Source organism: Thermobia domestica, chromosome 6 (genome assembly GCF_964235325.1).
Source record: "Thermobia domestica chromosome 6, izTheDome1.hap1.1, whole genome shotgun sequence".
Taxonomy (NCBI): domain Eukaryota; kingdom Metazoa; phylum Arthropoda; class Insecta; order Zygentoma; family Lepismatidae; genus Thermobia; species Thermobia domestica.
Window position 1 is genome coordinate 47,144,945 of NC_137459.1, and position 27,835 is coordinate 47,172,779.

The 27,835-nt window shown below is 36.8% G+C and overlaps 2 protein-coding genes across 2 annotated transcripts in view; one reads left to right on the forward strand and one right to left on the reverse strand.

The window, feature by feature from the left end:
* Positions 1-486, forward strand: part of LOC145687659 (uncharacterized) — a 50,842-nt gene extending 50,356 nt beyond the window's left edge. The window contains exon 6 of the mRNA XM_081761119.1: positions 7-486. Coding sequence (XP_081617245.1) covers positions 7-199 — 193 coding nt within the window. The 3' untranslated portion in view covers positions 200-486. The remainder of the gene's footprint in view (positions 1-6) is intronic.
* Positions 487-26,065: 25,579 nt separating this feature from the next.
* Positions 26,066-26,701, reverse strand: LOC145687172 (DNA excision repair protein ERCC-8-like). The gene has a single exon (XM_081760636.1). It carries the CDS (start codon positions 26,699-26,701, stop codon positions 26,066-26,068), a length of 636 nt encoding a protein of 211 aa, XP_081616762.1.
* Positions 26,702-27,835: the final 1,134 nt, after the last annotated feature.

Below are 27,835 nucleotides of genomic sequence, written 5' to 3' on the forward strand. Positions count from 1 at the left end.
TTTCAGCTCACTAAAGCAACAGAGGGAATGTTTACTAAATTCACATGAAGTTGAATTAAGATGTGGAGAAGATGCAGAAGGTCTATACAAAAACCTTTCAGATGTATTTTTAACAAGCTGGTGTAACAGTGGATCAAATCTAAAAGTGATCAAAATAATCAACTTCATTTTATTACTTTCCTTACTATTATCGATATGATTAGTAACTTCTGTGAGTGTGGAGAAACAAGACTTTTTCATACTAAACAAAAGAACAGAAAAATACGCATTGTTTATTAGTGTTGTCATTCATTTCACATGGTGCAGTGTTCAGTGAAGAAATGTGGATTAAATTAATTTATTGAATAGTATACGCATGTATTCCAATTGCTTACAATGATCAAACGCTGTATAAATTACTTGAAAATGACAGAGGAGTGATTTTCAATTACAAGTCTGGTTTTCTTATACACACATGCATGCATAAAACATTAAAATGTCGTAATAGTGAAAGACTTCTTAATTTCTTTCTTTTGAGAATTTAACCTCTTAATAAATTCGTCATTAATTATTGCAGTCTGCATTAAATATACAGGGTGGCCATAATTCACGAAGGGGTTGCAAAACGTCATATATTCCATGAAGATAAGATTAATATGAATGTTTCTTGGGATTGCTGTAGTAGCAATTCTAATTACAATTTTACTCTTATTTTGCAGATTGCATGAAGTGCAAGTTCAGGAAGTGTGAGATAAAAAAAAATTGCAATTGCGTAGAAAACGAAAATCATTGAACTGTGTTTTGAAAACCAGAGTTCAATTGTCTTAATACAAAGTGCCTACCGCAGCAAGTTTCGTGTTAGGGATGGTCCTTCTGAATCAATGACATCGTTTGCTTGGAAGTTTCAGAGAGAGAATGGTTATAGGTAGCTGTTTTTACCACGATCGAGAAGTCCACGCTCGGTAAGAACACATGCAGCCACTGAACGGGTCCACAGACACAGAATTCGGATAGACGCTTTTACTAGTTACTATATTAACGACGCAGCTGGAGTCCACAGGCACAGAATCCGGATAGACACTTTTACTAGTTACTATATTAACGACGCAGCTTTACCCTTGAAGAAGCTTTGTGTCGACTGTCGAAGTCCTTTGATCGAACCTGCCGGAGATAATCCCTCTTCTTCTCTGGGACGCTGTTTGCAGTCTTGACGTTCCAGTCTCAACTGGGCTTTGGACACTGAAGTCCTAGGTACGTCCTCGCTGGTAGCCGTCTCTGAAGTATCTCCTCTTAGGATCTGGGCTCGGAACCAGACGTCTTCCTTGGAGGTCGCCTTGAACTGAACGTCATTTAAGACTTGGACCCTGGCTAACATAGCTTTATGGAGTTTTGGGCGTTGAACTTTACATTAGAGATAATAGGCGTCGTGGTCTATGGGGCTATGCTGCGTAGAGTAACGCGAGCGGCTCAGAGTAAACGGCGTACACTCAACATGAACTAATCAGAATGGACAACTGAACTTTATAATTGCTAGTTTTTATAGGGAATAGTTTCCGTGTTTATTAGGCTGAATGTTCAATTATAACAAAGATAAAGTATGGTTTTGTAGAACATTCGCGTATTTGTTGTTGAATTTAAACTTGTTGTGTTCCTTGAATAACTCGTTTCTTCCGAAATAACAACACTGTCCGGATGCAGGCCCGTAGCCAGCCTCCAAATTTAAGGGGAGCTAAATGTAAATTAGGGTGGGCACACACTAGAGACCTGCACGGGCCGAATGTTTCGGCCCGAGCCCAATCCAGCCCGAATGTACTTAGGCCCGGCCCAGCCCGGGCCCGAAAAGTTTGGGAGATTTTCGGCCCGAGCTCGGCTCGGCCCGATAAGTTTTTAAAAATTCTTGGCCCAAGCCCGGCACGGGCCCGATAAATTTTCGAAGTTTCATTTTGTAACATTTTTCACGGGCATACTTCTTCAACGTTTGCCTTTATTCTAATTATCGTTTAACGAATGTCAATAATTATTAAAGAATTGCAATTAATCGGCCCCAGCCCGGCCCGACCTGAAGAGAAATCAGTGTCGGCCCGCCCAAGCCCGGCCCGGCCTAAAGAAATAATAGAGTCGGCCCGCCCAAGCCCGGCCCGTGCAGGTCTCTAGCACACACACACACAGAGACAGACATTATATATATATAATGTCTGTCTCCGTGTGTGATGATGAGTAATTTCTTATGCTCTTAAAACTAAAACTACAGCGTGAAGGAATTATTATTAAAATGTTCCCCTATAGCGTTAGTACAACTGTACCTGAAAGCTAGAATACTATGTGTTTCCTTTTTATTTATTTGTTATGGCAACAAAACATTTCTTCCGTTTTCTCATCTTCAAGGAAATAAAAAAAATATTTTTTTAAATAATAGTTGGCCGAACGAACCAATCATTAAAATTTCCAAAGAATTAGTACAGGAAATACGTTTTTTTAATTTTTGATCGACTGAAAAAATATTTGTGAAACTTGACAACATCTAGAGAGTAATGAGATTTAATACTATTTTCAAAGAGATGCTACAGAGAAGGGTCTCAAAATCTTAAATCAATATTTTGAAATACATGTGGCCTAAACTAATATATGCATATTGGAAAAATGAAATTAACATCTTACCTGTATTATTATTTACATCTCCTTAGATATGAAACTTTATAATTCTTCAAATATCACGCGCTTTATTTTACACTTGTACTTCTAAACATTTTTTGATCAGCTTTTTATGGTAATGTTCGAAAGAAATAATGATATGTTTATGGGTTTTTGCTATCTACAAATTTATAAATTTCATAAGATTAAGAAACACAAACACAACACGCATATATACACTCCTCATGTTAGCACGCTATAGTAGAAACAAGTTGAACATTTGAACAATCACTAACAACACAATCACAGTATAAATCTCCTTGTTTTGGATGCTGCCAATCTTGGAACAATTGTGTCCAGATCGAGGTTTCTGGTGATGTCCTTGTAACTCAACAAAACAAGATCAGCACGGTGCAGTTAATGTACAACTCCTTTTGAAAAAATGCCCTAACAGAGAAGGAATTCCTCTCACCCGAAGTAGTCCTATATAACGGTTGACCGGCTTCAGGGCAGAAATTTAGTAAAGAAAATATTCAAATTTACAAACGTAGGTATAATTTCTAATTGCTTTCTTTTTAGTAACTGAAAAAAATACTTTTGGCATAACAGCTGTGAGTTCCATTTTATCACAACACATTTCAATTTTTAGACGTCGCGGACCCCCGGGTGTCCGCGGACTCCAGTTTGAGAACCACTGCTCTAGACTCTTTGGAACATACTATCAACAATCATTTAGGACGATTGCTACTAAAGTCATGTTTAAGTAAAAATAATCTGTTATGTTTTGGTACTCGAGCATTCAAATAAGAAATAACTCCAAAAAAGTTCCCTGTTCTAGCGCAGTTACCTTCTTACTCGAAACGAAATTGATAAGAGAAGTAACAGTTCATTAAATTTTCTTTGTATAGTACAGTTCTTATCAAAGTATACATGAAATTCTTCTTTACATTGTACAAATAAGAATTCGAGATCAGTTGCTTTCGTAGGTACTAGAAAAGTTTAAGTTAAGAACTAATGATTTAAACAGCTATTTACTTATTTCTATTGAAGATATCTCTCCTTCAAAATGAAACTACACTCATGCTCAAAAATTAAGGATAATTGCAGATTGTGGTACTACACAACGTGGCACTACAAAAAACTGGCGCTAATAGCATAGCCACATAGTGAACACAACATACGAACAAACGAAACATATCGGTACCACGGTATTGGTGATATCCACGGTATCCACGGTTTTGGTGATAAGTTGAGAAACACATGTGCTACACAACGCCACTGTTTTCTGCGCATGTACTCCGATATCAATATGGAATATGATCACCATGCACACGTACGCAGGCCGCACAACGGATTGGCATACTCTGGATCAGGTGGTCGATCAGCTGCTGGGGTATAGCCTCTCATTCTTGCACCAGTGTCTGTCGGAGTTCCTGAAGTGTCCTAGGGGTTTGAAGACGTGCAGTGATACGTCGACCGAGAGCACCCTAGACATGCTCGATGGGCTTTAGGTCTGGAGAACAGGCAGGCCACTCCATTCGCCTGATATGTTCTGTTTCACGGTACTCCTCCACGATGGCACCTCGATGGGGCCGTGCGTTATCATCCATCAGGAGGAAGGTGGGACCCACTGTACCCCTGAAAAGGCGAACATACTGATTCAAAATGACGTCCCGATACACCTGACCTGTTACAGTCCCTCTGTCAAAGACATGCAGGGGTGTACGTGAACCAATCATAATCCCACCCCATACCATCAAACTACTACCTCCATACAGGTCCCTTTCAAGGACATTATGGGGTTGGTATCTGGTTCCTGGTTCACGCCAGATGATAACCCGGCGAGAATCACTGTTCAGACTATACCTGGACTCGTCCGTGAACATAACCTGGGACCACTGTTCCATTGGCCATGTACTGTGTTCTTAACACCACGCTTTACGGGATCTCCTGTGAACAGGGGTCAGTGGAATGCACCTTGCAGATCTCCAGGAGAATAAACCATTCTGTTCAGTCGTCTGTACACTGTGTGTCGGGAGACAACTGTTCCAGTGGCTGTGGCAAGGTCCCGAGCAAGGCTACCTGCTGTACTCCATGGCCGTCTGCGGGCACTGATGGTGAGATATCGGTCTTCTTGTGGTGTTGTACACTGTGGACGTCCCGTACTGTAGCGCCTGGACACGTTTCTTGTCTGCTGGAATCGTTGCCATAATCTTGAGATCACACTTTGTGGTATACGGAGGGCCCGTGCTACGACCTGCTGTGTTTGATCAGCCTCCAGTCGCCCTATTATTCTACCCCTCATAACATCATCAATATGTGTTCTTTGAGCCACTTTCAACACACAGTCACCATTAGCACGTCTGACAACATCTGCACACTTACACGCTGCACCGTACTCTGACATGCACCAACACACCTCTGCGTATTTGGACTGTTGCCAGCGCCACCGTGCGACGACTGCACCACATGCACCGCACTCAATGGTCAAATGCACCGCATGGTCATACCCCGAGGTGATTTCCAACCAAAAACCGCCCACCAGAGCGTTGTTTCACCATGTATCCGCATTATCCTTAATTTATGAGCACGAGTGTACATTAACAAATTGTTACTTTTGTGGGCTACCCCGTAGCCTCATGGGTACAGCGCTCGCCTTCGGCGCGTCTGGTTTCGGGTTCAAACCGTACTGGGAGTCCTCGGATTCAAACCGATAGTGATTTGGGTGTTACTTTAAGCTATAGGTCCCGTGTGTATATAGCCTCCCTGCTGAAGAGAGACGCTAAACTCCGCGACGTACCTTGTTTTAAGTCAAAGGTCAAATTTTAAATTTATAAAGCATTATACATATTATCATCCCATAAGGTTCAATTTTTAATTGAAAATTCTGTTTTTCCTATAAGTGCAAATACTACTTCCGTTTAGTCCGCTGCATTTTTTGTTTACATACCAGAAAATAGTAAGGTATTCTTTTACAAAATAGTAACTTTGGATGATTAGGCTTACGTCTGATGATCTGCATGAACATAGGCGCCGACTTTGGGGGGGCAGGGCACTTTTGGTCCCCCCAATATTTAAAGGTGGGGTCCTCGCCCCCCAATATAATCCAGTTGAGGAAGAATTACCAAAGAGGAGCAAGAATTTCTGTCGTAAATTACGTCGTGCCTTTAATTCAATATTAGGAACAGCCTTCTTATTCGATGAAAAGCACCGTTTTCAAATCGGCGTTTAACCCTTTTAGGATTTCCACTTTTTGAGGTAAATTTTAGACTTTCACTCAAACAGCTACTGCTTTCTTACTATTTATTGTAGGATCGTGGTTCATACCTCGTTTTTCTCAGAATAGCTCATACTTTCCAGCGGTACCACTCCCTTGTCCGTATTATACACAAGAAATAAGAAAATTGAAGAAAAAAACATGAGATTTTTCGAAAAAAAAATCGAAATTTTTGTGCCCCTCTGGCCCGGGCCTGAGTTCACGTAGGGATGTGAATCTTTTAAAAAAAATCTTGTTATATACATAATACGTGCGCAAAATTTCGTTCTTGTATCTTGAAAACTGAGGTCGGGAGAAATTTTTGAAAGTCTGGAGGTGACCCATCTTTTCATATATGTATATAAATAGAGGAAGTTCGGGTATTATGGAATAGTTGGATAATATGGAATACCTCATTATCTCGCCTGTGATGTGTTGCTTCCAAGCGGAGAGGAAAGAAACTACTACCTCACGTCCCCATGATGCTCTACAGTCAGTCTCCACGTGATTGTGACATTCGTTGTGTTTGTAGACGTGAAAATCTGATGTGGTTTACAACCTGCATTTTCCTATTGAAACGTAATAGAACAACAATTTTTTTATTTACTATGACGTTGGATATACAGAGGTAGTTTGATAAGCACCATTATCCTATACGCCTTTGAATGCGTTTAACAGCTCTTTCGTTTCCAATGTGGCGTGGAGGGCAATATGGAATACCCGCAAGAAAAGCATGGTATTCCGTATTCCGTATGGTATTCTGATTACAAAAATATCTATCGGTATTGGGCAATTAAACATACATTTATGATGACAACAATGCTAAATGTATTTTTTATTACAGCAGATTTTCTGTTGATACAAGGGGTGAGCTTGGTTCCAGCGTTCATCATGTTTAATGTGAGGTCACAATGACTGTGCCGATCCTGCAGCAGAGTATTATATTTATGACTTTTGCAAGTAATCACAATCAGTTATGGCTTGGCATTCAGAATTTTCATATATTGTCAATGTATTCATTGTATGTTCAACAGAAAACTCATTTCTTTTCTGTATAGCATTTGTATTCCATGCTCGACTATTTCATATTACCCTCCAAAGTGGTTTCTTTACAAATTATAAATTTTACCCACCCCTGTAACGAAACTTCTTTATCAAGATATGCATAAATAAAGCCAAATATGTAAGGCGTATACTTGTTTTCCTTTTTGTTTCAATGTGCAATTATTAACTGAGTTACAAGCGAAACAAAAATGGTATTCCATAATATCCGAACTTCCTCTATATATTCCTAGGTATAAAATATTTTAAAAATGTACTGCGTCATTCCTATTTAGCCTAGAGTCATGGTTCAAACGCCATTTTTTTCAGTATAATAAGCCCTTTCCAACGGTATCACTCACATGTCCGTTTCATACACCTAAACCAGATAATTAGGGAAAAACTCGGAAGTATTTTGCAAATCCAACAGAAACGTTTTGCCCCTCTGGCCTAGGTCTGGGTTGACGTAGGGATCTGATTTTTTTTCTAAAAATACATTGTTATGTACATAATACGTGTGCAAAATTCCAATCTTGTATCTTAAAAACAAAGGGCAGAAAAATTGTTGAAAGTCTGAATTTAGGCTCTCTCTTTATACACACACATAAGTATATATTTACAGTGAAACCTGCCTATGTTGGCCACCATAGGTTCCATTGAAAAGTGGCCAACTTACAGAAAATAAGTGTGATTGGTGTATTTTTAGAATAGGATTTCTAGTATTACTTGATTGTAAAATTTTAATAAGCAGCACCACGACAGCTACTTTCAAATAATGTATATAGAATAATCATAACAATACACAGTCCTAGAAAAAAAATCTACAGTATATTTAATATATGTACCTTTTTCTTCCTGAAAACTAGTCTGGTACATTGAATTATTCGGATGGAAAACAATCACACAAACAATCATACAATCGAAACATATGCACGCAGTTTATTGAAATTGGTATTGTAGCACACTGAGTTATTCAGATTGAAAACAAGAAGAGCAAAATTATAAATTCAATAATTTATATGCAGTTTTTTTTTTCTACAGAGACAAATATTTTATGTAGATACCTTTCGGCATGGTGGTTCATTCTAGACGTATGTCTTTTATTCTTTTTTGCACATATGCACATTCTAATTTTGGTATAACTACCTCTTGTTAATGAGTTACAAGTGTTTCCCTTGGAGCGAAAGAGGTTTTGAGAAAACCTTAAGGGAATTCATATCTCAAAACCTCCGCTCCGCTACCCGGATAAACATTGCTTCAAAGCGGCCAATTTCCAAGATAGACAGGTGGCCAACTTACAGAGTAATAACTAACGAATGCTTTATGGGAAAATGCAGGTCCAAGACAAACCAGGCCAAGATAAGCAGGTGGCCAACTTAGAGAGGTGGCCAAGTTGACAGGTTTTTCTGTATTATAAAAATTTACTGCGTCATTACTGTTTAGCCTAGAGTCATGGCCTAAACGTTATTTTCTTTAGTATAACAAGCCCTTTCCAACGGTGCCAAACACATGTACGTATCGTATTCCTAAACCGGAAAAATCGGGAAAACTGATTTTTTTTTTCTGAAAAAATCAGCCCCTCGGAACATTTGCGCCCCTCGTGCCCGGACTCGGCTTCACGTAGAGATCTCAGGAAAATTTGAAAAATTTCCAAAGGTACATACAATTCCAATCTGATATCGTGAAAACTACAGGCGTGAAAGATTTTTGAAATTTGCCTTAAGAAAAATAAAAAGGCACGCCCTTCCGCCCCTACTTGGCGCAGCCAAGTTGACCATTCGGTTCCAAAACGCATCTGGGGTGTTATTTGGTCTATCCTTGACTTGACTAATAAAAAACGACTCAAGCACCTGTTATAGAACCTAAATGAGAGGTCAAAGACCATAGTACGCCATGGTAACAAAAGTTACCAAAAATCCTAAAAGAGTTAATAGAGCACTGAAGCTTCAACCAACACTATGGTAACACTGATATGAGAAGTGAAGATCAATGTGGTGCAGTGAAGTTCCCAAAATTTGAACTTGAATTTGTTTTAATGCGTTTACACAAATTTGACTTAGGTCATGAATTTAGCAGTGGAGCGGATGCAGCAGACCGAGATCTGGAGGGAAGGGGGCCTTTATCCAGCAGTTGGTAGAAAGCGGCTGAATATGATTATATATTTATTCATTGTTTTGGCCCCCCCAATATTTTCTTCAAGTCGGCGCCTATGTGCATGAACATTTGATTCTGGCACCAAAGATTGGCAACAATTATTAAATTATTTTAATATAAGTATCTAATAATTCATCCCCGATAAAGATTAAGTGAGTCGAACTTATCTTTTGTTTAAAGATATATTAACAATATTGCTTACTTATTCCAAGTTATTTAACAAATAGTCAAGTTACTGCTACACTACAATTCTCATTCTTCAATTCAACTTCGGTGCATCTTCAAAAGCAGGGCCTAAAATTGAGTGGAGTACTCCACACTTTGTGGAACTGTAGGAAAGGAGTGTGGAACTATAATTCTTAAAGTGTGGAGTGGTATTAATGAGAGTACCTTACTTTTCTCGGATTATGCATTTAAACGCGTTTAGTGTGTCAAACTAAGTCTTACTAATTCAATACATTCATTATGGAATGGGTTACTCAATTACATATAACTGCCAGTATATGACATTAAGCCAGAGTTAATACGTATAGGTATCTCCTAGATGGCAGGGAAAACCATTGCCAATTTTGAGGTGAAGGGACTTTTTAACTATATTTAGTTTTCAAACGTTTTCGGTTGCATTCATATAGTTTTAAAATATGCAACTAACTGCACGTTTATCTGTTGTTTCAATAGGACATTACACTTTTCCTATATAATGAAATGTGTTGTTTTGTAGATAAAAATTACACGATCCTTTGAATCCGTTATAGAAATATGTACTATTAGAGATAACATACATCAATAACCGCCAAAAATTTAGCCGAAGCACCGTAGACTCTCAACAAAAAACCATAACCCAGGAAATATTATCCGTTCGTAAGTTTCATGGGAAAAAAATCTCGCTAGCCGGCCCGGGTTTTCTTTTGTCTACAGATCAGTGGTCGCTGTTTGGTGATGATGCATTGTTGTCTTTGGTAAAGTAATTTCATTACTTTAGAAACAAAAATGAAATGAAATCTTTGAGTTTTACGTCCCACGGTTATGCCAGTTAGGCTAAAGGAGACGGTGATGATGAGTAATGAATGAAATGGTGGAATGAAGAAAGTGGGAGGAAACGGGAAAACCCGAGAAAACCCACGCACACGGTGTTTGTCCACCACAAAGTTCACTTGGCGGGGGCTGGGATCGAACCCGGGACCCCAAGCACCAGAGGTGAACGCTCTACCACTGAGCCACCGCGGCCCCTACTTTAGAAACAATAACGAAAATGGAACAGAGGAAGGAAATAAAGAAACAAAAGGTAAGCCAGTGTTCCTTTAGTTCGTCTTTATGCCTGCAGACACGACATCTGACACATGGCTCTTATCTAGTTGATTTACCGGTACTTTGCGTCTACAAGCAGCACGTGGTATTCAATTTTCCATGTTGCTGGGCGTTGGACATTAGGTCTATTTATTTTTATTAGAAACATTGGAATTCAAAGCCTCAGTAAAATTATACAGGGATCCCTCCAGGAATTTCTTAGTGTGGGCACTCGCTACTGACTAAATATTACCCGGTTTTGAGAAATCGCGCTCACAGTCAGCAGTATGAACAGGTACAATAGGCAGTAAGTAGCCTATAACGCAGTAAATTTGAGCCAAGTTGGGCATGTTGGGGAAAAGAGTACATGGTCTTGTCAGTGGAGAAGTACTTCACCAACTCGGAGTATTTTCATTCTTTTCACGTATTAACGCTGCAATTTTAAGTGTGGGTAAGGTGCGGGGCGGCGTCCCGGTGATGTTAAGTGCGGAAAACAACCCTGGTGATGTTAAGTGCGGAGAACGACACCCCACGTGGAGAGATCCCTGAAAATAGGTACGCCTACTAATATAAGAAAGTAACATCTGTTTCTGTTCGTCATTACTTTCCATCGTTTTGTGCATGCTGAAGTGATAATGGGGAGTAAGTAGAATGCTGTAGACTAGTCCCCCCCGTATGGCTTTTATAAACCTATAATATATATATATATATATATATATATATATATATATATATATATATATATATATATATATATATATATATTTCAAAATTATAGCCCTATGTTGAGTTTACAAGTGTTGTTAAATATTTTTACGTGTTTTTTAATGGTTTTACTTCAAGAAGTGACACTTACTGTGTTTTTACAGGCTGAAAACATGTAAATATGAGTGCAAAAACACAATGTGTGCAAAATTACTAACATCTATATGATAACAGTTAAAAATCTGATTTTTTGAGTGTATAACATACAATCGCAAACAGTATAATACCTGTCAAATCTGAAAACCCATTCCTAAGTCGTCAAACAGAAAATCACATTTCCCCCTTTTAAAAAAAGCAAGAAATAAATACTTTTTGATTATGTGCACCTCACGGGAACTGTGCGAGGGCTTTTCCAGAATTGGCCGGGCTTAACTTTTGAATCAGTTTTACCTTTTTAATACGGTGACCATAATGTGGTAATTGGTAAAACACAATAAGTTCATTAGATTGAACAGTATTTGTCAGTTCACAATCCCATATCAATGATATCATTATGCGGAATTTACAATGTTTATAGTGAAACACTTATACCTATAAGTGAACAAGTTTGTAAACAGAACGCTGCAGCCTAGCTGTTGCGCACCTAATCCTACATTTCCCCACTCCCTTCTCCGCGACAATGATGTTTTGCAGTGTTGCAATCTGCAGGGAGCGGAATGGTCTGAGGATTTTCTACGACATTTGAGTGTAAATGCTGTATATTGACTGTTTTAAATTGTTAATGCATTTTAATATTTTCTCTTTGAATATTAAAAGAATTAAGTACGATTAGGGGAAATAATTAAGTATTTCTTACCAACGTAATATATGAATTAAAACCGTTGGAAAAGTTCGAAATTAATTTTAATGAAAAATAAATAAACGATAGAACAGAACTCACCTTCTAAATGTTTTCCATTTCTCCTTCAGTTTCACTCTCCCACTCATCTGAGTCTGTATCGGCCGATGAATCTGAGTCTGAATCGGTTTCACCAAGTCTAATTATCAGTTCATCTACACGCTCATCCATAAGTCCGTCTCTTTCAAAGTAAGAATCTTCAATTTTTTTCACATGTTCACAACATTTTACCCATTTCTGTGGTGAATATTCATTAAATAACTTTCCCAGTAATTCTTTCTTTGCATCCAGTGAATCGGAAATGCATTGCCTCGCTTTGGTCTTGATTTCCCCCCACACAAGTTCAATAGGATTTAAGTCTGCGTGGTAAGGTGGAAGTCTTATTATAGTGTGCCCCGCGTTTATAAATTTCTTGTCAATCGCGTATTGTTTCACATAAGGTACACTTTGAATTCTTAAGAACAGTTGTCTTTTGATCATTCTCCACAATGTTTTTACTCTATTCTCCGCTTCAATTTCGGTTTCGTTTATAGGTTTGTCTGTCGTTGATAGCCACTGTATCATGTCGCTTTTAAGTGAAGACATAGTTGGTCTTTTATTGATTTGAACATTGTGATAACTGGCATTATCAACGACAACAACGCTGTTTTCGGGAAGATTAGGAAGTAGCTTTTCATCGATCCATTTTGAAAAATTTCTACTGTTCATGTCATCACGATAATCTCCACTTTTTTGCTTAGATTTGAACATTAATAAAGCATTATCAACAAACCCAAATTCCCCTCCTGCATGGACAATAATAAGACGTGGCCCTTTTCCAACAGTTTCTGTTACACCTATTTCACTCTCACTTTGCCAACACGCCGGTACTGAATGTGATGCGTGAATGTAGGTTTCATCAACATATACAATTTGCCTACCTTGTTTTCTGTATTCACGCAGGTCCCTTAAATATCGTGCACGCCACTCAGCAATGTTCGGATTTTCAATCAAAATCTTTCTCCTTGACTGACATTTTTCCACTTAAACCCTATAGACCAGCGTTTCCCAACCTTTTTCAACTTGCGGCACACTACGGGTCTAACTTGAATTCTCGCGGCACACTCATAGGTATTATTATTATTATTTATTATTATTATTATTATTATTATTATTATTATTATTATTATTATTATTATTATTATTATTATTTGTAAATAGAAAATACCGTCGTATTTGTTTTCTTTCATTACTGACCTCCTCCTCACAAAGAAGAAAGCTCGATCACTGGTTTTCCTCCATCGTAAATCATTATACTTACTTTTCATTCAAATTAAAAAGTAGAAAACAATTCCAATGAAATATAGAGCTCAGTGTTTTAAAAAATACACTTTCTTTTTCAAAGAATGTATCCAACCTTTCACAAGGAAGATAACTAAATTACGAACGAACAAACAAATCTCTTGTAGTTTTAAAACAGAATTGCGGTAATTTGTATGAGTGTTTGCTTCGTCGAAAGGATAGAATGAGATTTTAAAATTTCAAATTACGAAATAATGTGTAACAATAAAGAAACAATAATGGTCATAACAATGATAATTAATACTTTTTTCAACATTAAAAATGAACAGATAGGTAACACAGTTTGAAACTTATAATTAATTAATGGTTAATATAAGTCACAATTTTAAATATTAATAAAATTCTGTTTTCGAAAATACAATCTATGTAGTAGTAATGTGTGTACAATAATATATTACAATTACAGTATTTTTTCATTGTAGAAGTTCACAGTAATGTGAAATTTAAATACACATATTTCCTGTCTTGCAATCAGGTTCCTATATAATTAATAATTTTGTTTTAATTTCCTCGCGGCACACCAGCGGCCCATTCGCGGCACACCAGTGTGCCGCGGCACACCGGTTGGGAAACGCTGCTATAGACCTTAAAAGACACCTTAAATACTCACTGCTACAATCTAATATGCCGTCCTCTCTTATAGCTTTAGTTAGTTTTCGTAATGTTGGAACTACTTTCTTTACTGTGTAAAATTCATGAATTTTTCGCCTAATTGCACCTTTAGCAAAATCATTTGTTTGTATTCGCTTTTTCCTTGGATTCTTTTTACCTGTCGGTGTAGAGAAATTCAGCTCACCTTTAGCCAGCGACTGTTTTCCTTCTTTTAAAACTTGAGAAACCATCCATTTAGATACTCCCGTGGCGGCGCTTGTGGATTCGACAACATTATACTTAAGTTTATATAACTCTTTTTGATTTTGCAAATACGTTGCAACATTGAAAACAATTTCTCTGGCTTGCCCTCTAAGAGGTTTTCCAGAGCACATTGTGGATTTGGACGGACCCGACATGATTTGATTTTCACAGTCAATAATCACGTAATGCGCCTCACACACTCACTACTGCTCAGAAACGCAAACACATGAAAGAAAGACACTACTTCAAAAACAGAGAAACACCTTCGAGAACAGCAACTTCTTCGACACGAATCAATCGGGTAGATGGGTGCCACACAAATGTCAGCAGTTTTAACAGATCACTGATTCCTCGCCTGAACTTCGATAATGTGCTTTTCTTTACGCTGACCTTTCTCAACCCTTAAGTGTGGTCATTGAACCGAAGCACACATTTTGTCTTTGACAGGGCGGAGCACCCTTGATCTATTTAGGAGCTGGATTTTTTTTTCTGTGACAATGCCGCCCAATGTATTACCAACTGGTCCATTTCTGTTTCAAAGATATAGACTATTCGGCAATGACATCCTGAAGGCAGGTCGCGGAAGGATTGTTGGGGGAGAAATGAAGAGTTCGTTACTTTTGTATTTTGTGTATATGGTGAGATTATGGAAACGAGCTTACACATTTATCCACCGTGAACACCCTGCTTTATAGAATAATAAACTTAAATTTATATTTTTACTGAATTGATTAGTGATGCGCACGACACAAATTTTGAAGTTGTCTCGACTCGAAACTATTTTGTAAAAGCGATATCTCGTCTCGAAAAATGCATGTTTCTATTGCAAGAATTTTGTATCGTCTCGAATCTTTTCGTAAAAATTATGTCTCGTCTCGTCTCGATCGTATACCTAGGGTGATGATTAAATCAAATATTTTAATTGTAACTGTGCCAAATATTTTGATAAGCACTTCTGGAAGAGGAACTAGCTGAAATAAAAGAAATCGTTGAACAAAGTTTTCTCTACTAGTTATCATTGTTATAGTTTTTTTTTTTTTTTTGCACAAGTATCTTCAGCCTTGGAAGGAGAATAATTATTCATTCTTACTGAGAAGGATGGGGGCGCAAAATGTTAAATATTATAACACTTGAGACATAGTTTGTACTAACAATAGACTGAAAGCAGCTTATTTGTTGTCTTATATTGACAAAAATACTTTTGTCAACTCGTCTCATTGAAGTAAGACAGAAATATTTCCCTTTCAGAAAGATGCGCCCCCGTTCTGTATTCGCCCCTGGTTCAGTATCGTAATGTTCTAGTAGGCTCGGCTGTCAGGTCAGTCTTTAATGTGGCATCTAGAAAATTAAGTCATTCGCCTTTTGGTTTCTCTTCGTTATAAAGCTTAATAACGAACATACGTGAATATACTACCGTATAATACGAAGAGCTACCACCGCAACGCATTTTCAAAAGCGGGATTAAATGAAATGGACCACTGATATGAGAATTACGAGTCGGTACTCTAACGGTACATGGTAATATTTATTTTAGCAGGTGATATTTGTTGTAACATAAGTTTGCTGAGTTAGTATCACTGGAACTTTCAAAGCGAGACCAGTGGATGGAAGAGTAGTGGGGAGGATGGCGGAATACGAAGTGCTCCGTAGCGATCTGCGCATCTTGGTTTGAAACTTGTCGAGTTATAGTTGCGCCAAACGTCAGCTACGTCTAGTTTATTTTACCCAGAGTTTAAGATTTAATCAGCGATGTTCAACACACACAAAAATATTTTTAATTTCCATGGTACTTCACTCATAAAGTTAAGCATTTGAACTGGGAAGTCTTCACAGGGTTTTGGCCTGGCTTGTTTAGTACATGATTTTTGTCTTTAGAAAAATATAATTAGGAATAATTTATGTTTGAAATACCAGTCAGCTGTTACTAATTGCCTTTGAAAATTGCCATACCATTTTCGCTATGCATTTTCGCGTTGTCACGGTGATCCTGAGAATTTGAAAGTACCATCGCAAAAGGTTATTATACTGGTAGAAGGGGGAGTGGAAACCAAGATGGCTAAGTGATTAATATAATTTATAGATAAATAATGAAAGCTGCTAAATCCGATAGTGATAGTGGTACCAGCTGTTAAATTCATGTTCAGATTCGACACTGACGAACCTGTACGGCAGTCGGGAGTATGCCTAGCACTGATATACAACAGTTTAACCTTAACTAGATCGCAATATCAGTTTCAATTTAAAATTATTAGTTATCTTAGTTCAGAATAAAGATGCGAAGATTATTCATTTTGCTATATGTGAAGAAGAATATAAAGGTTCATAATAGCAGTCATTCCAGGTCCAAAACTCCTCTGGAAATAAATCCTTTAAATTCTGTTTATTTCATTAAGTTCGTCTCAAAAACAAGAGCGATAATTTTGTGACATTAATACTCGATAGAGCTGGGGCTACATGCACTTTAAGCAGACGAAAATAACTTTTTATGTAACATATAAACATAAAGTAACTGCTAACAGATAATTTGCAATCGTTAGTAAATTGTCTGTCTGTCTGTGTGTGTGTGTGTGGGGGGGAGAGGGAATGGGATTTTGGTGATGTTCCGAGACTTCTAGTTACGATTTTTTCTTTTTGCTGCAAGAAAACAGATAAGCAGAATAAAACGTACTTTCAGAGATACATAACAAATGAAGTTTGCTATTAGTTCTCATTGTTAGAATTAAGTAAAATTAAATATGTAATTAATTTTTTATTTAATTCTAACAATATCAGTCTATATAGTAAAATTGATTTGGTATACATGGATGAAGATAGATTTTATTCTGTCCCCCTGTTTCCTTGGAAAAAATTACGTAACTTTGGCAAGAACATCGTAACATCACAAAAAACATGTTCTTTCGTAGCACTGATAGAAAAACGATTATTTTCTTAAAATTGAATGTAAACTCAGTTTCTTCGCTAGCCCCAGCATTATTGAGTATTTATGTCGCAAAATTGCGGCTCTATAATTTTTGGCACGATTTTACGCAGTGCAAATCGGGATTAGTAATTCAGGGTACATTTCTCTTTCTAATTTAGGATACTGGTACTCAAAGGAGTCTTCTGTCCTGGCTCACAAAAGATGACAGACCCAAAGAAGAAAACAGAAGCGCCTCTGTTTCAAATGCCGTTGATGATGTTTCAACTGAACCTGAAGATGCTGAACCAGGTCCACAAGCTACTGTTTCTAACCTTTCCGTTGTAGATGATGAAAGAGTGAAAAATGACGGCTCTGCTGCTGCTGCAGGAGCAGCAATCTTTCCATCTGCATAGTTCCCAGCTACTAAACTCTCAAAAACATAAAGTGAAAGTACCAGAATGTTTACAGAAATTCTTTGAAGGAAAAAAGCGAATTAGGTATATAGTCTGTATGGAGCATTTGCATAGTGTCAAGCGCTTTAGAACTAGCAAACAGATACCACCTATTTGTACAGAAACTGGAGCAGAATGCAGACAGGCAATAATCGACAATCATATGTCGTCTCAGCTCACGAAGAAGCTCTTAAGGCTAAAAGTATTTCATCGATGACATTTGAAGAGAAATGTAAAGAATCCCAACTACTAAAGAAGTTTTCAGCTCAAAATGTAGAAAAGCGAAGAAGATTGGTGCATACATGAACACAGTGTTTAATGACGCTAAACGTGGAACATTAAGTGCATAGTCATGGCCTTGCAGACAGATGGCTTTCCTGAAAGGTCAGATGTACGCAGATTCATGTAGCAGTGATGTTAATATACAACACACAGTGTTTGAACCCAAATCCTCAGACTTCTTGTATCTTAATCCACCATCTCATGCCGAACTGTTAGATTGAATTGTGGAGGCAGATATAGAAAATGTACGAAAAGACCTTAAAAAACGCACTAGCTATATCACTGAGAAGCGATGGTAGTGTTCACAGAATGCAGCTGCACAATCATCACGTTATGGCCAATATTGTTGACGGAAAGGGTAAGAACAAGTTATTGTTCCTGGACTTTGAAGAACCAGAAGGAAGAGGCTCTGAAGCGCATGTTACAGCGTTACGAAAATCAGTAGAAAGAGTAATGCCATGGAAAGAACCGTTTCCCAGAGTGACTTCGATAGTTACTGATGGTGAAAACATGAATACACGAGAACACAAAGGAATGTGGAAATTTTTAACTGATGAGAGAGTTGCTTCAGGTGAAACGTTGCCTTTGTTGAAAATTTGGTGTGCTGCACATCGCATTAATTTAGCATGGAAAGATATCATCAAGAATGTTCAAGAAGTTTCATTTCTCATACAAGAAGCATCTGGACTGTGTGCTTTCTATCACTCTTCAGGGCAGCGAACGAAAGGTTTAACGATGGTACCTTCAGAAAATAACTTAGAAGTTTGGCACTATCCAGAATATTTTGACGTCAGGTGGACAGAATTTCCATTCAGTATGCTCACTACTCTTCTAAAAAATTGGTATCCAAGCTGCCTTTACTTGCAAACGGAAAGCCATGGATGTAATGAAGCCAATGGTCATCTGCGTAAATGGATAGAAGTAGATCACCTTTATCTTGTGACAGACGCTCTATATGTTTTCAAGAACTACCAACAGAAGTTTGAGAGTGATGAAACGTTTCTTTTGGACACAATAACAAATAAAAATAGAACTGTAGCACAATTGGAGAGTACGAAAGAGAAACCTCTGTTAGGCGGGTGGGAAGAAACGTTTTTAAACGAACTTGTGCAAGAGAACGTCAACGATGAAATACAGTACTCATTACATGGTATTCAACTTCATCGTAACACACGTCGCAATAAATCCCATACGTAACAAATATGTCAGTGAGAAAAGAGATTTTACTTTTAGTACGCTGCGAAGTCCTGGATTCCATAATTAACTTTGTTAGTCAGCGTTTGCTGTATGAAGACAGTATTGTTGCTTTGGAGCCTTTGCGTGTTTTGCAAGAGGATGTAACTGATGATGCCCTAAGAGAATGCCACAAAGTTATTTGTCCTGATACAGATCTTTTGCAGTTCGCAATGCAATATAGAGAGGCATTATCGTGCAGTATGTTGAAAGGTCTGGACGCTAGAAGTCTTCTCATGAAAATCTGTGGAAATCAGACATTTCATGCTCTGTCAACAAGTCAAGCCCGAGTTGTTGCTTCGAAACCATCTTCTTCCGATGTTGAAAGACTTATAAGTGACTACAACATATTGAAAACAGATAACAGACTCTCTTTGGCTCCCACTACTGTGAAAAATTACCTTTACGTTAATATAAATATGGGTCCGTTGGAAGATTTTAGCCCAACCCCTGCTGTTATGAAATGGCTGGCCAGAAAGGAAAGGCGTTCAAAGGAACAGACCTTGTACCTGTATAACGGTGTATTTGCCTCGGCAGAAAAAAAAAGTCTGAGACAGCGTGATGATCACGGAAAATATCAGTGAAATTCTTATGTAAGAAAAAGTGACTTTTTTTTTCTTTCAGTGTGACTATTTTTCTTACCGGTTTGTTTCCTGTATTGTATGGTTTAATACAATACAATTAAATATGTATCCTAATGTGCCTTTAATTTTGTTTGCTCTGGATACCAAAATTTTCCTACATAATAATAATAATAATAATAATAATAATAATAATAATAATAATAATAATAATAATAATAATAATAATAATAATAATAATAATAATAATAATATTTTTTTTTGGTCGCAGGTAAACATGATGTACTGGATAGAACACTGATTACACTGCTCAACAAGAAATTGTTTATCTTAATGTTTTTACATTTACCGAATGATTTTGACGAGCTAATTACGAATCTGGTATTAGTTTTCCTCAAATGTTGATTGTTTGGAAGGAATTTTACAAAATCGTCTTTGTTCAAGAACGGCATTTTAGAGGAAGAATTTCAACCTTTACTTCGGCTGTCCATAGATGGCATTACAGGACAAACTTGTGGATTAATTAGCAAGTTCCGTTTCGTAACATATACGTTCTATGATTACAAATTTTAAATACAGCATTTATTTTGAATGAAAATAACTGTCTAGAAAAATATAATTTCTTATTTTTCCCTTACGTTTACAAAAAATATTAACTTTTACTTAAGCAAAGTCAGTAATTTCTATATGATTCCACTTGGATTGCCAGCTGCATAGATTATTGAATAACTATAGTGGTAACTATATTATATCAGTGGCATTTCACTAGGTGCTGTGTGGAAGATAAAATGTCTAGAAGTAGGCGTTGTAAAATGTCAGCAGACTCATTTTGTTATGTTTGTCTATATTACATAAACCCCAAACAACTTAAACATAACATTGTGCTAGGAACAAAGTTTTGTGTTGCATATGAAGTTTACTTTCGAGTGCCCATAGTTGATCAAGACAAACATTGGGCTCCCCGTGTGTGTTGCGGTAGTTGCCGCTCTACAGTAAAAGATTGGTTACGGGGAACCAGAAAGTGTATGCCATTTGCTATTCCTCGAATTTGGAGAGAGCCTACTAATCACCATAATAACTGCTACTTCTGTTAAGTTGACGTGTCACACTATAAAAACAGAAAGAATAGAAAAATAGAATACCCCAGTTTTCCTCCATTCACTGCTCGAGTTCCACACAGTGACGAACTTCCTGTACCCATACCACCAGGCACGTTGTCATTGGAAGGAGAGCCAGAGGAATCTTCCGATCTTGATATTAGTTTTTCGCATGAAACCAGGAAAAAGGAACCACATTTCCTTAATCAGCAAGAACTTGATGACTTGATAAGAGATTTAGATCTTCCCAAATCAAACGCAGAACTTCTTGCTTCACGTTTAAATGAGTAGAATTTTCTCCTTCCAACATGTAAAATATCAAAATATAGGAAAAGTCTAAACGTTTTTCACAATTCTTCAAAATGGAAGGAAGTTTATGTTATTGTCATTACGTTGGTGGTCTATTTGAAGCTATCGGTTTCCCACATCAACCAGAGGAGTGGCGTCTTTTCATAGATAGTTCATCTAGAAGTTTGAAGGTAGTTCCTCTGCGTGAATCCTTCTGTACCAGTTGCACACTCAGTCCACATGAAGGAAGACTACGAAAACGTGAAATTATTGTTGGAAAAGATTGAGTACCAAAAATATAAATGTGATATGTGTGGAGATTTTAAGATGATCGGTTTTCTTCTAGGTTTGCAGAGTGGCAATACTAAATATTCGGTTTTTTTTTTTTTTTTTTTTTTTTTTTTTTTTTTTTTTTTTGCCTTTGGGATAGCAGAGCTACTGACCGTCATTATACACTCAAGATGTGGCCAGAAAGGAAACATTTACTTCCTGGCACTCACAATGTCATACATGAGCCTTTAGTTGAAAGAGAAAAAATCTTACTGCCACCATACTACATAAACTTAGGACTTGTAAAATAGTTTGTTAGAGTATTAGATCCACATTCTGCAGCTCTTTCTTACATAAGACAAATGTTTCCACAGTTAACTGACGCTAAAATCACAGCTGGCGTATTTACTGGCCCACAGATACGTGTGATGCTTCAGTCTGAAGAAGTTCAGAATAGAATGAATCGAGAGGAAAGAAGTGCTTGGGAAGCTTTTAGGGTGGTAGTGCAAGGTTTCCTTGGTAAAAATAGGAGTGAAAATTACAGGGAATTAATAGATTCTTTGATTGACCTATATCGCAATTTGGGTTGTAGAATGTCGTTGAAATTGCTTTTTTTTCCATCTTAATTTTTTCCGCCCAAATTTAGCAGATGTGAGTGAAGAACATGCTGAACGCTTTCATCAAGGCATTGAATAAATGGAAAGAAGATATCAAGGGCACTGGGACACCTTGATGATGGGAGGTTACATTTGGACATTAATTTCTGATGACGAATCAGCTTCGTACAAACGAAAAAGCAAGCGTGCTCATTTTAAAAATGTTCTGCATTATGTGCTTGTAGTGAGAGTGGATATATTTTTGCTAAGTTTTTTCTTAATTTTGTATGCTGTGTTCGTACTCCATAGTGACTACGCGTAAGTTAATTCTGCATAATTTCTTCAGTGAAGCATATTGTAAGATAGCAATTAGCTCTAAATTTCTCGATAAAAATCAAAACCTGGCCAAAACTGCGACTTATAGCCTATAGACTAGCCATTTAATATTCCCTTCTGCGTACGAAAGGTGTTATAAATGTAATATATTTTAGTTGAAAATAGAGGTTAGGAACTATTACACGGAAATGAAATGTGACTTTTTCCATTTTTCTTTGTCAGGTTCCATTTGATTTCATAACCAACTTTCTAATTTTGTCCCGAACATTTTGTGTCGTCTCGTGAATACCAATTTAAAGCTTACAGAATCAATTTCTGATAAAAAAAAAAAAAAATCTGATATAATTTGGCTAACTGTACAAACAGTGTTGCGAACTCCAGAAATAAATACTTAATTTTGAGGAAAAATTAAGAATTTTCTCAAAATTTGAGAATAAATTTTCTTTCGCATGTAATATTGCAAATAAACTTACCCAGTTTAAAAGCCTGTTCCTTTGCTTATAAAACAAGGCATAACCGGCTGTGTTAGGGCAAATGGTTTCTTAGTTATTACGCTTTAACGAAAAATGGAGGAAAAATTCGACAAATTACCCGATTTCTAAGGGTTAAAGACGAATTTTAAGGCGATTTTTGACATTTCGGAAAAACTAATGTTATGCACGTTATCAGTATCACCCAACGATATTAAAAAAAGAAAAGAAATCAGATAAACATAAAGTTGGTCAAAATTTGTTACCCAGTGTTATATGTCAAAACAAATGCTGACTAAACTAGTTTTTCTATACTATATACAATTTTTAGCAGTGTGGAGCTGTGATTTCGTTGAATTTTAGGCCCTGATCTTCAGAAACCACCATCGATCAACTTTCAATTACAACCATGTTCAACTCACAACACAACAAGAGTAAATACAATTCAGAAAAGGATACTTTTCTTACTCCGTTATCACGTAACATAAAACGTAGTCAAAATCCCCCCCTCTCTCCATGTCCAATATACACAAAACAAACCCATACCCCTGTGTGATTTAGAGCGAAACAGTTGCGACCCCCTGTTGAGGGATGCTGTCTTTTCAATCTCTCGCATATTGACCGAAAGCCAATGACTCACAGCAAAAGGATGTTTTCAGTTGCAAATTCCAAAAAAAGGACAGGAAGAAGTAAACTCTTGTTGTTTCTGAACACAAATGCATGTTTGCCGATAGAATAACCATAAATTATTTTTCTCCTACAGCGAGGGTCGTTTGCACATGAAGCATTAAAAAAAAAAAAAAAAAAAGTCTCACGCTCAAAGAAATATTAGCAATTCGAAAAAGCGTAGCGCATAAATAGGCCAATACTTTAAATGAGGATAATACAAGTAAATTTTAATTTAGCACTCTAAAGTACATTTGGAAATACAATTTCTTCCAACATTTCAGTCAGTGTTCGAATTAAACTTTCGAACGAGAGGGTGGTGTTTATGTATTTTTGCTGTAAATGTAGAAGGCAAAAATTTATCACAGACAGGGATGTTATGTTACTTCTGTGATACGAGCCGGACATAAATTTTTACCGAAGGGGTATTTCCCCGGCATCCCCCGTAATTCGAACTATGATTTTAGTTGGGGGGCTGCAAAAAATTTAGGAGGGCTGAGCCCGTCCTAGCCCCCCTGACTACGGGCCTGTCCGGATGTTGTTTTTTTTTTCCTTGAAGAAGTACCACTTTCTTAATAATAAAATTACTTTTCATAAAACGTATAATTCAGCCCATTTCGATTGTATGTTTGCTACACAGGTTTAGAGGAGAGTCAGGTGAGAGGGGAATACCAGATTGAAGTATTAAACAGATTCTCGGTTTTAGAAGGTTTGGAATGTGTTAATGTTGAGGATGCTTGGGTTGAAATTAGAGATAGCATTAAAATTTCAGCAAAAGAAAAAATGGGACAGAAGTAGAAATAGATATAAAAAATTAAAGAAAAAATCTCTGGCTGAGTTAATTTTAGCTGGAGGCGAAAAATTGTGAAGCAAGATACACAAACTCATTCTGCTTATCTGGAACAAGTAGGATTGATCTCAATAGTGGAAAGAATCAATAATTTTTCCAATTCACGAGAAAGGCGACAAACCTGATTGTAATAATTATTGAGGATTGTTCACATCATATAAATTCCTCTCAGACACCCTATTAGCAAGACTGACTTCATATGCAGATGAAACTATTTGAAATTATCAGTGTGAAGCTAGGCAAAACCGATTAACTATCGACCAAATGTACCATTCGACAAATACTCGGAAAGAAATGGTAATACAATACCTCGCTACATCAATTATTTATTGATTTTAGAAAGGCCTACGACTCAGTTAGGAGGGAAACATTGTACAACAATCTCACAGAATTTAGAATATGGAATACCGAGAAAGCTAGTTAGATAAATAAGGTATATTTAAATGAATCCCAAAGTAAAATCCGAGTAGAAAAATTCTTGTTCACGAGGTTTCACGTCGAGAATGGCTTGAAACAAGGAGATGCGTTGTCGCCATTATTATTCAGCTTTGTTCTGAAGTACGCGGCAAGAAAAATGAAAAATAGCAACCAGGGCATACAGTTGAATGGTATTATTAACTAAAATACAAAAGCTCACAAAGCACCTTGGAAATCTGCAAATCATAGTTGAAACAAAACTAAACGTTATGTTATAGATTAACAGGAATTAATCGCTATATATATGAGATGCTAGGTTATACTTTACCATAAAATAAACCAATGTTGATCTACATAAGCTAAATATTTATTACAAATACAATACGTACTAGACACAGGACATGTAAAATATGCAGTATTATAGAAGGAAACAATACTAGGAATTATTTTCTTTATTTCAAAAAAACTGACAAAAAAAGAATATATCAAAATCTAAGCTGCACATACAGGAATACAACTAAAGATATTTTTACGTTTAATGAGTGCATGTAAAAAAAACTTACTAAATAAAACTCGAAACACTAGAATCCATGGTTTGATCAATATACCCGTAACATGAATATCTAGTGAGCATTTGTTTCAGTATTAGTGCATAATATAGAATCTATTGGACGAACCTGTTATGTTAGTGAAAAAAAAATATAGGAAAATTTAGCCTATAAACATTTATCTCTATTACATCAGATTTCTTCGTACAGGTAAAATCTTAAAACATACTTATTTGGCCACTAAAACAGCACATACAGGAAAAGCTATGTAATAGAAATGTACCTGATGACCAATTTACTTGATCAATCAATTTTACAGAAAATCGAGAAGGAATTACAAATTGATATGCTATCATATTATTGTCACCAGATTCATGCTTAACTTACAGAATTATCCACTTCTATGAAAAGATGACAAAAATATCTCTCATACCGCATAGCATTAGATTTTTTTTCAATGCAGCTTAAAGAATTACATAAAAATCATTAGTTTTAGATATCTCTTATCGTGTGAAAGCTATTAGCAACCATAGAAGTTTTTTGAGTGGCATAATAAAATTATTATTGAAATAAATATTGAAGAAATTCATTGACTCTAGGTATGAGTCAATGAAACACATGTTTCTATTAACTATAATAGAAAATAATTTTTAAAAACCTTGCGGCAGCGTTTCCCAAACTGTGGCCTCCGGGATGTGGTTTTGTAGTACTCTTAGATTGAACAAGAGTCCAAACAAGAGAGAAAAATTAAACTCAAATAAATTTATTATCACACACGAGAGTTGAAAATATCAAAGTTTGGAAATTACCTTGCGGATCGAAGAACATTTTGACCAACAATAGTTTGAGAAGCACTGATTTAGGAGACTGCAAATCTGTGCCTTTTTCAATCCTCGATATCTTCTATTTCTATTAGGGCTTGTCTAGAAGCTTCTAGTTACTCGAGTCATCGCTGCTGCTGTCGCTTGGTTCGGTATCAGGGGTCCAGACAACTACCTTGCGTCTACTGGAGTTGGTGTACAGCTCATGATAACGTTTATCATATACACAAGCGGTCACATGCAACCTCGTCTGTGCGGTCAACCAATTGATCATGGCACCTGTATGCAAGTTATACGTGTAAACAGTACCATCACATGATGGGACATAAACCAATTCTGGAGTACATGAAACTGTAAGATCCATCTGGATGCAACGCCTACTTCTGTTTGGTACGTACCCAAAGTTCACCGGTTGAAGTTCTTCCTTGTCGAAATCCCACAACCTCAGCCGATAATCCGTGCCAAATGACAAAAGGTTTCGCCCTGAGGACGTGAAACGTAAGCTATTTACTGCTCCGACGTGTGCCTTATTCGGAAGACAGTAACCAGTTATATCAAATGGAAGATTGTCATAATGTAAGTAACTAGTGGGACTATGTGTATTTCTTACGTCCCATATCAGGATCTCACCGTTCTCGCTACCGGAAACCAGAACATTTTCCCGTTGTGGGTGCCAACAGCATGATTTAACTGAATCCGTGTGTCCGGTAAGCACTTGAGTAGAGTTCCGTTGTCTCGGATCGACCATAATCACATTCTCATTAACAGTGGCAACTGAAAAAAAAGTAGGAAGAACTTCAGTCAATGCAAGATTAAAAAAAAAAAAAAAAAAAACTATGGAAACTTACTAAAATGTAGCAAAAATATTCTCATTATTACTTTACCCGTTTTAAAATTATATCCATAAATAAATCAGGTTCTTTTGCTGTTCGGACTTATAATGTACCGGAATATGAATCATCGTTGTATGTATAACTCACATGTCGAAATCAGTCACGGTACTACTACTTAATTCTTCACACTTAGGATAAGTCCTCCCCTTTAACAGAAGATATGAGGTCTATCCCCCCCATAAAATATGTATCTTCCATCGACTGAAATTAAATTCAGATAATAGTGATATATAGAGACCGGATGTTAGGCAAAATGCCTATTCTTTAATATTAAAGATATGATCAAAAATAACGTTTTAAAGTTTATATGGTGGGTTATAGTTTCGATTTAAGCCAATTTTATTTTGCCTATTTTGCCTGTTTTGCCTATTTCGACCTTTACTGCCTAAATAATTGTTTTAGTGCCTAATGTTGCCTATTCTGTGCATTTTCTTCAAATTAAGCCTTCATTGGGAAAATGTAATTTATATAACATAAATAATATACACATATATGTGTATATTAGGTGTTTGTAAACACAAGCACGTGGTACGTTGCAATATATATACAGAGTGAACTTCAAAGATGTGCACATACTTCGGGAAGTGATTAGAGATATCAAAAGAAGACAAACAGTCCTCGTGTATTTTGTCTAATTCCGTGTCATGTACAAGTGACAGAGTGCCAACTTGGAATCGAAAATCGAATCCTGACAATTGGAACGAAACCGTAAGATGTGCGCATACTTCGAGAGGTGATTCGTGACATGAAAAGAAGACAAAAAGTCCTCTCCAATGTCACGAATCACTTCCCGAATTATGTGCACATCCCCGAATTATGTGGAAGTTCGCCCCATTGTCACTCCTACACGACGTGGAATTCGATAACATGCAAAAGGACTTTTTGTCTTCTTTTGATGTCATGAATCACCTCTTGACGTATGTGCATATCTTTCAAGTTCTCCCAGTACATATGGAATGCATAACAAGCTTCGTTTTTATATATACAAT

Bases quoted from the DNA above. Each gene is read 5' to 3' on its own strand.
- LOC145687172 (XM_081760636.1), bottom strand. From the start codon at position 26,701: ATGGTCGATCCGAGACAACGGAACTCTACTCAAGTGCTTACCGGACAC.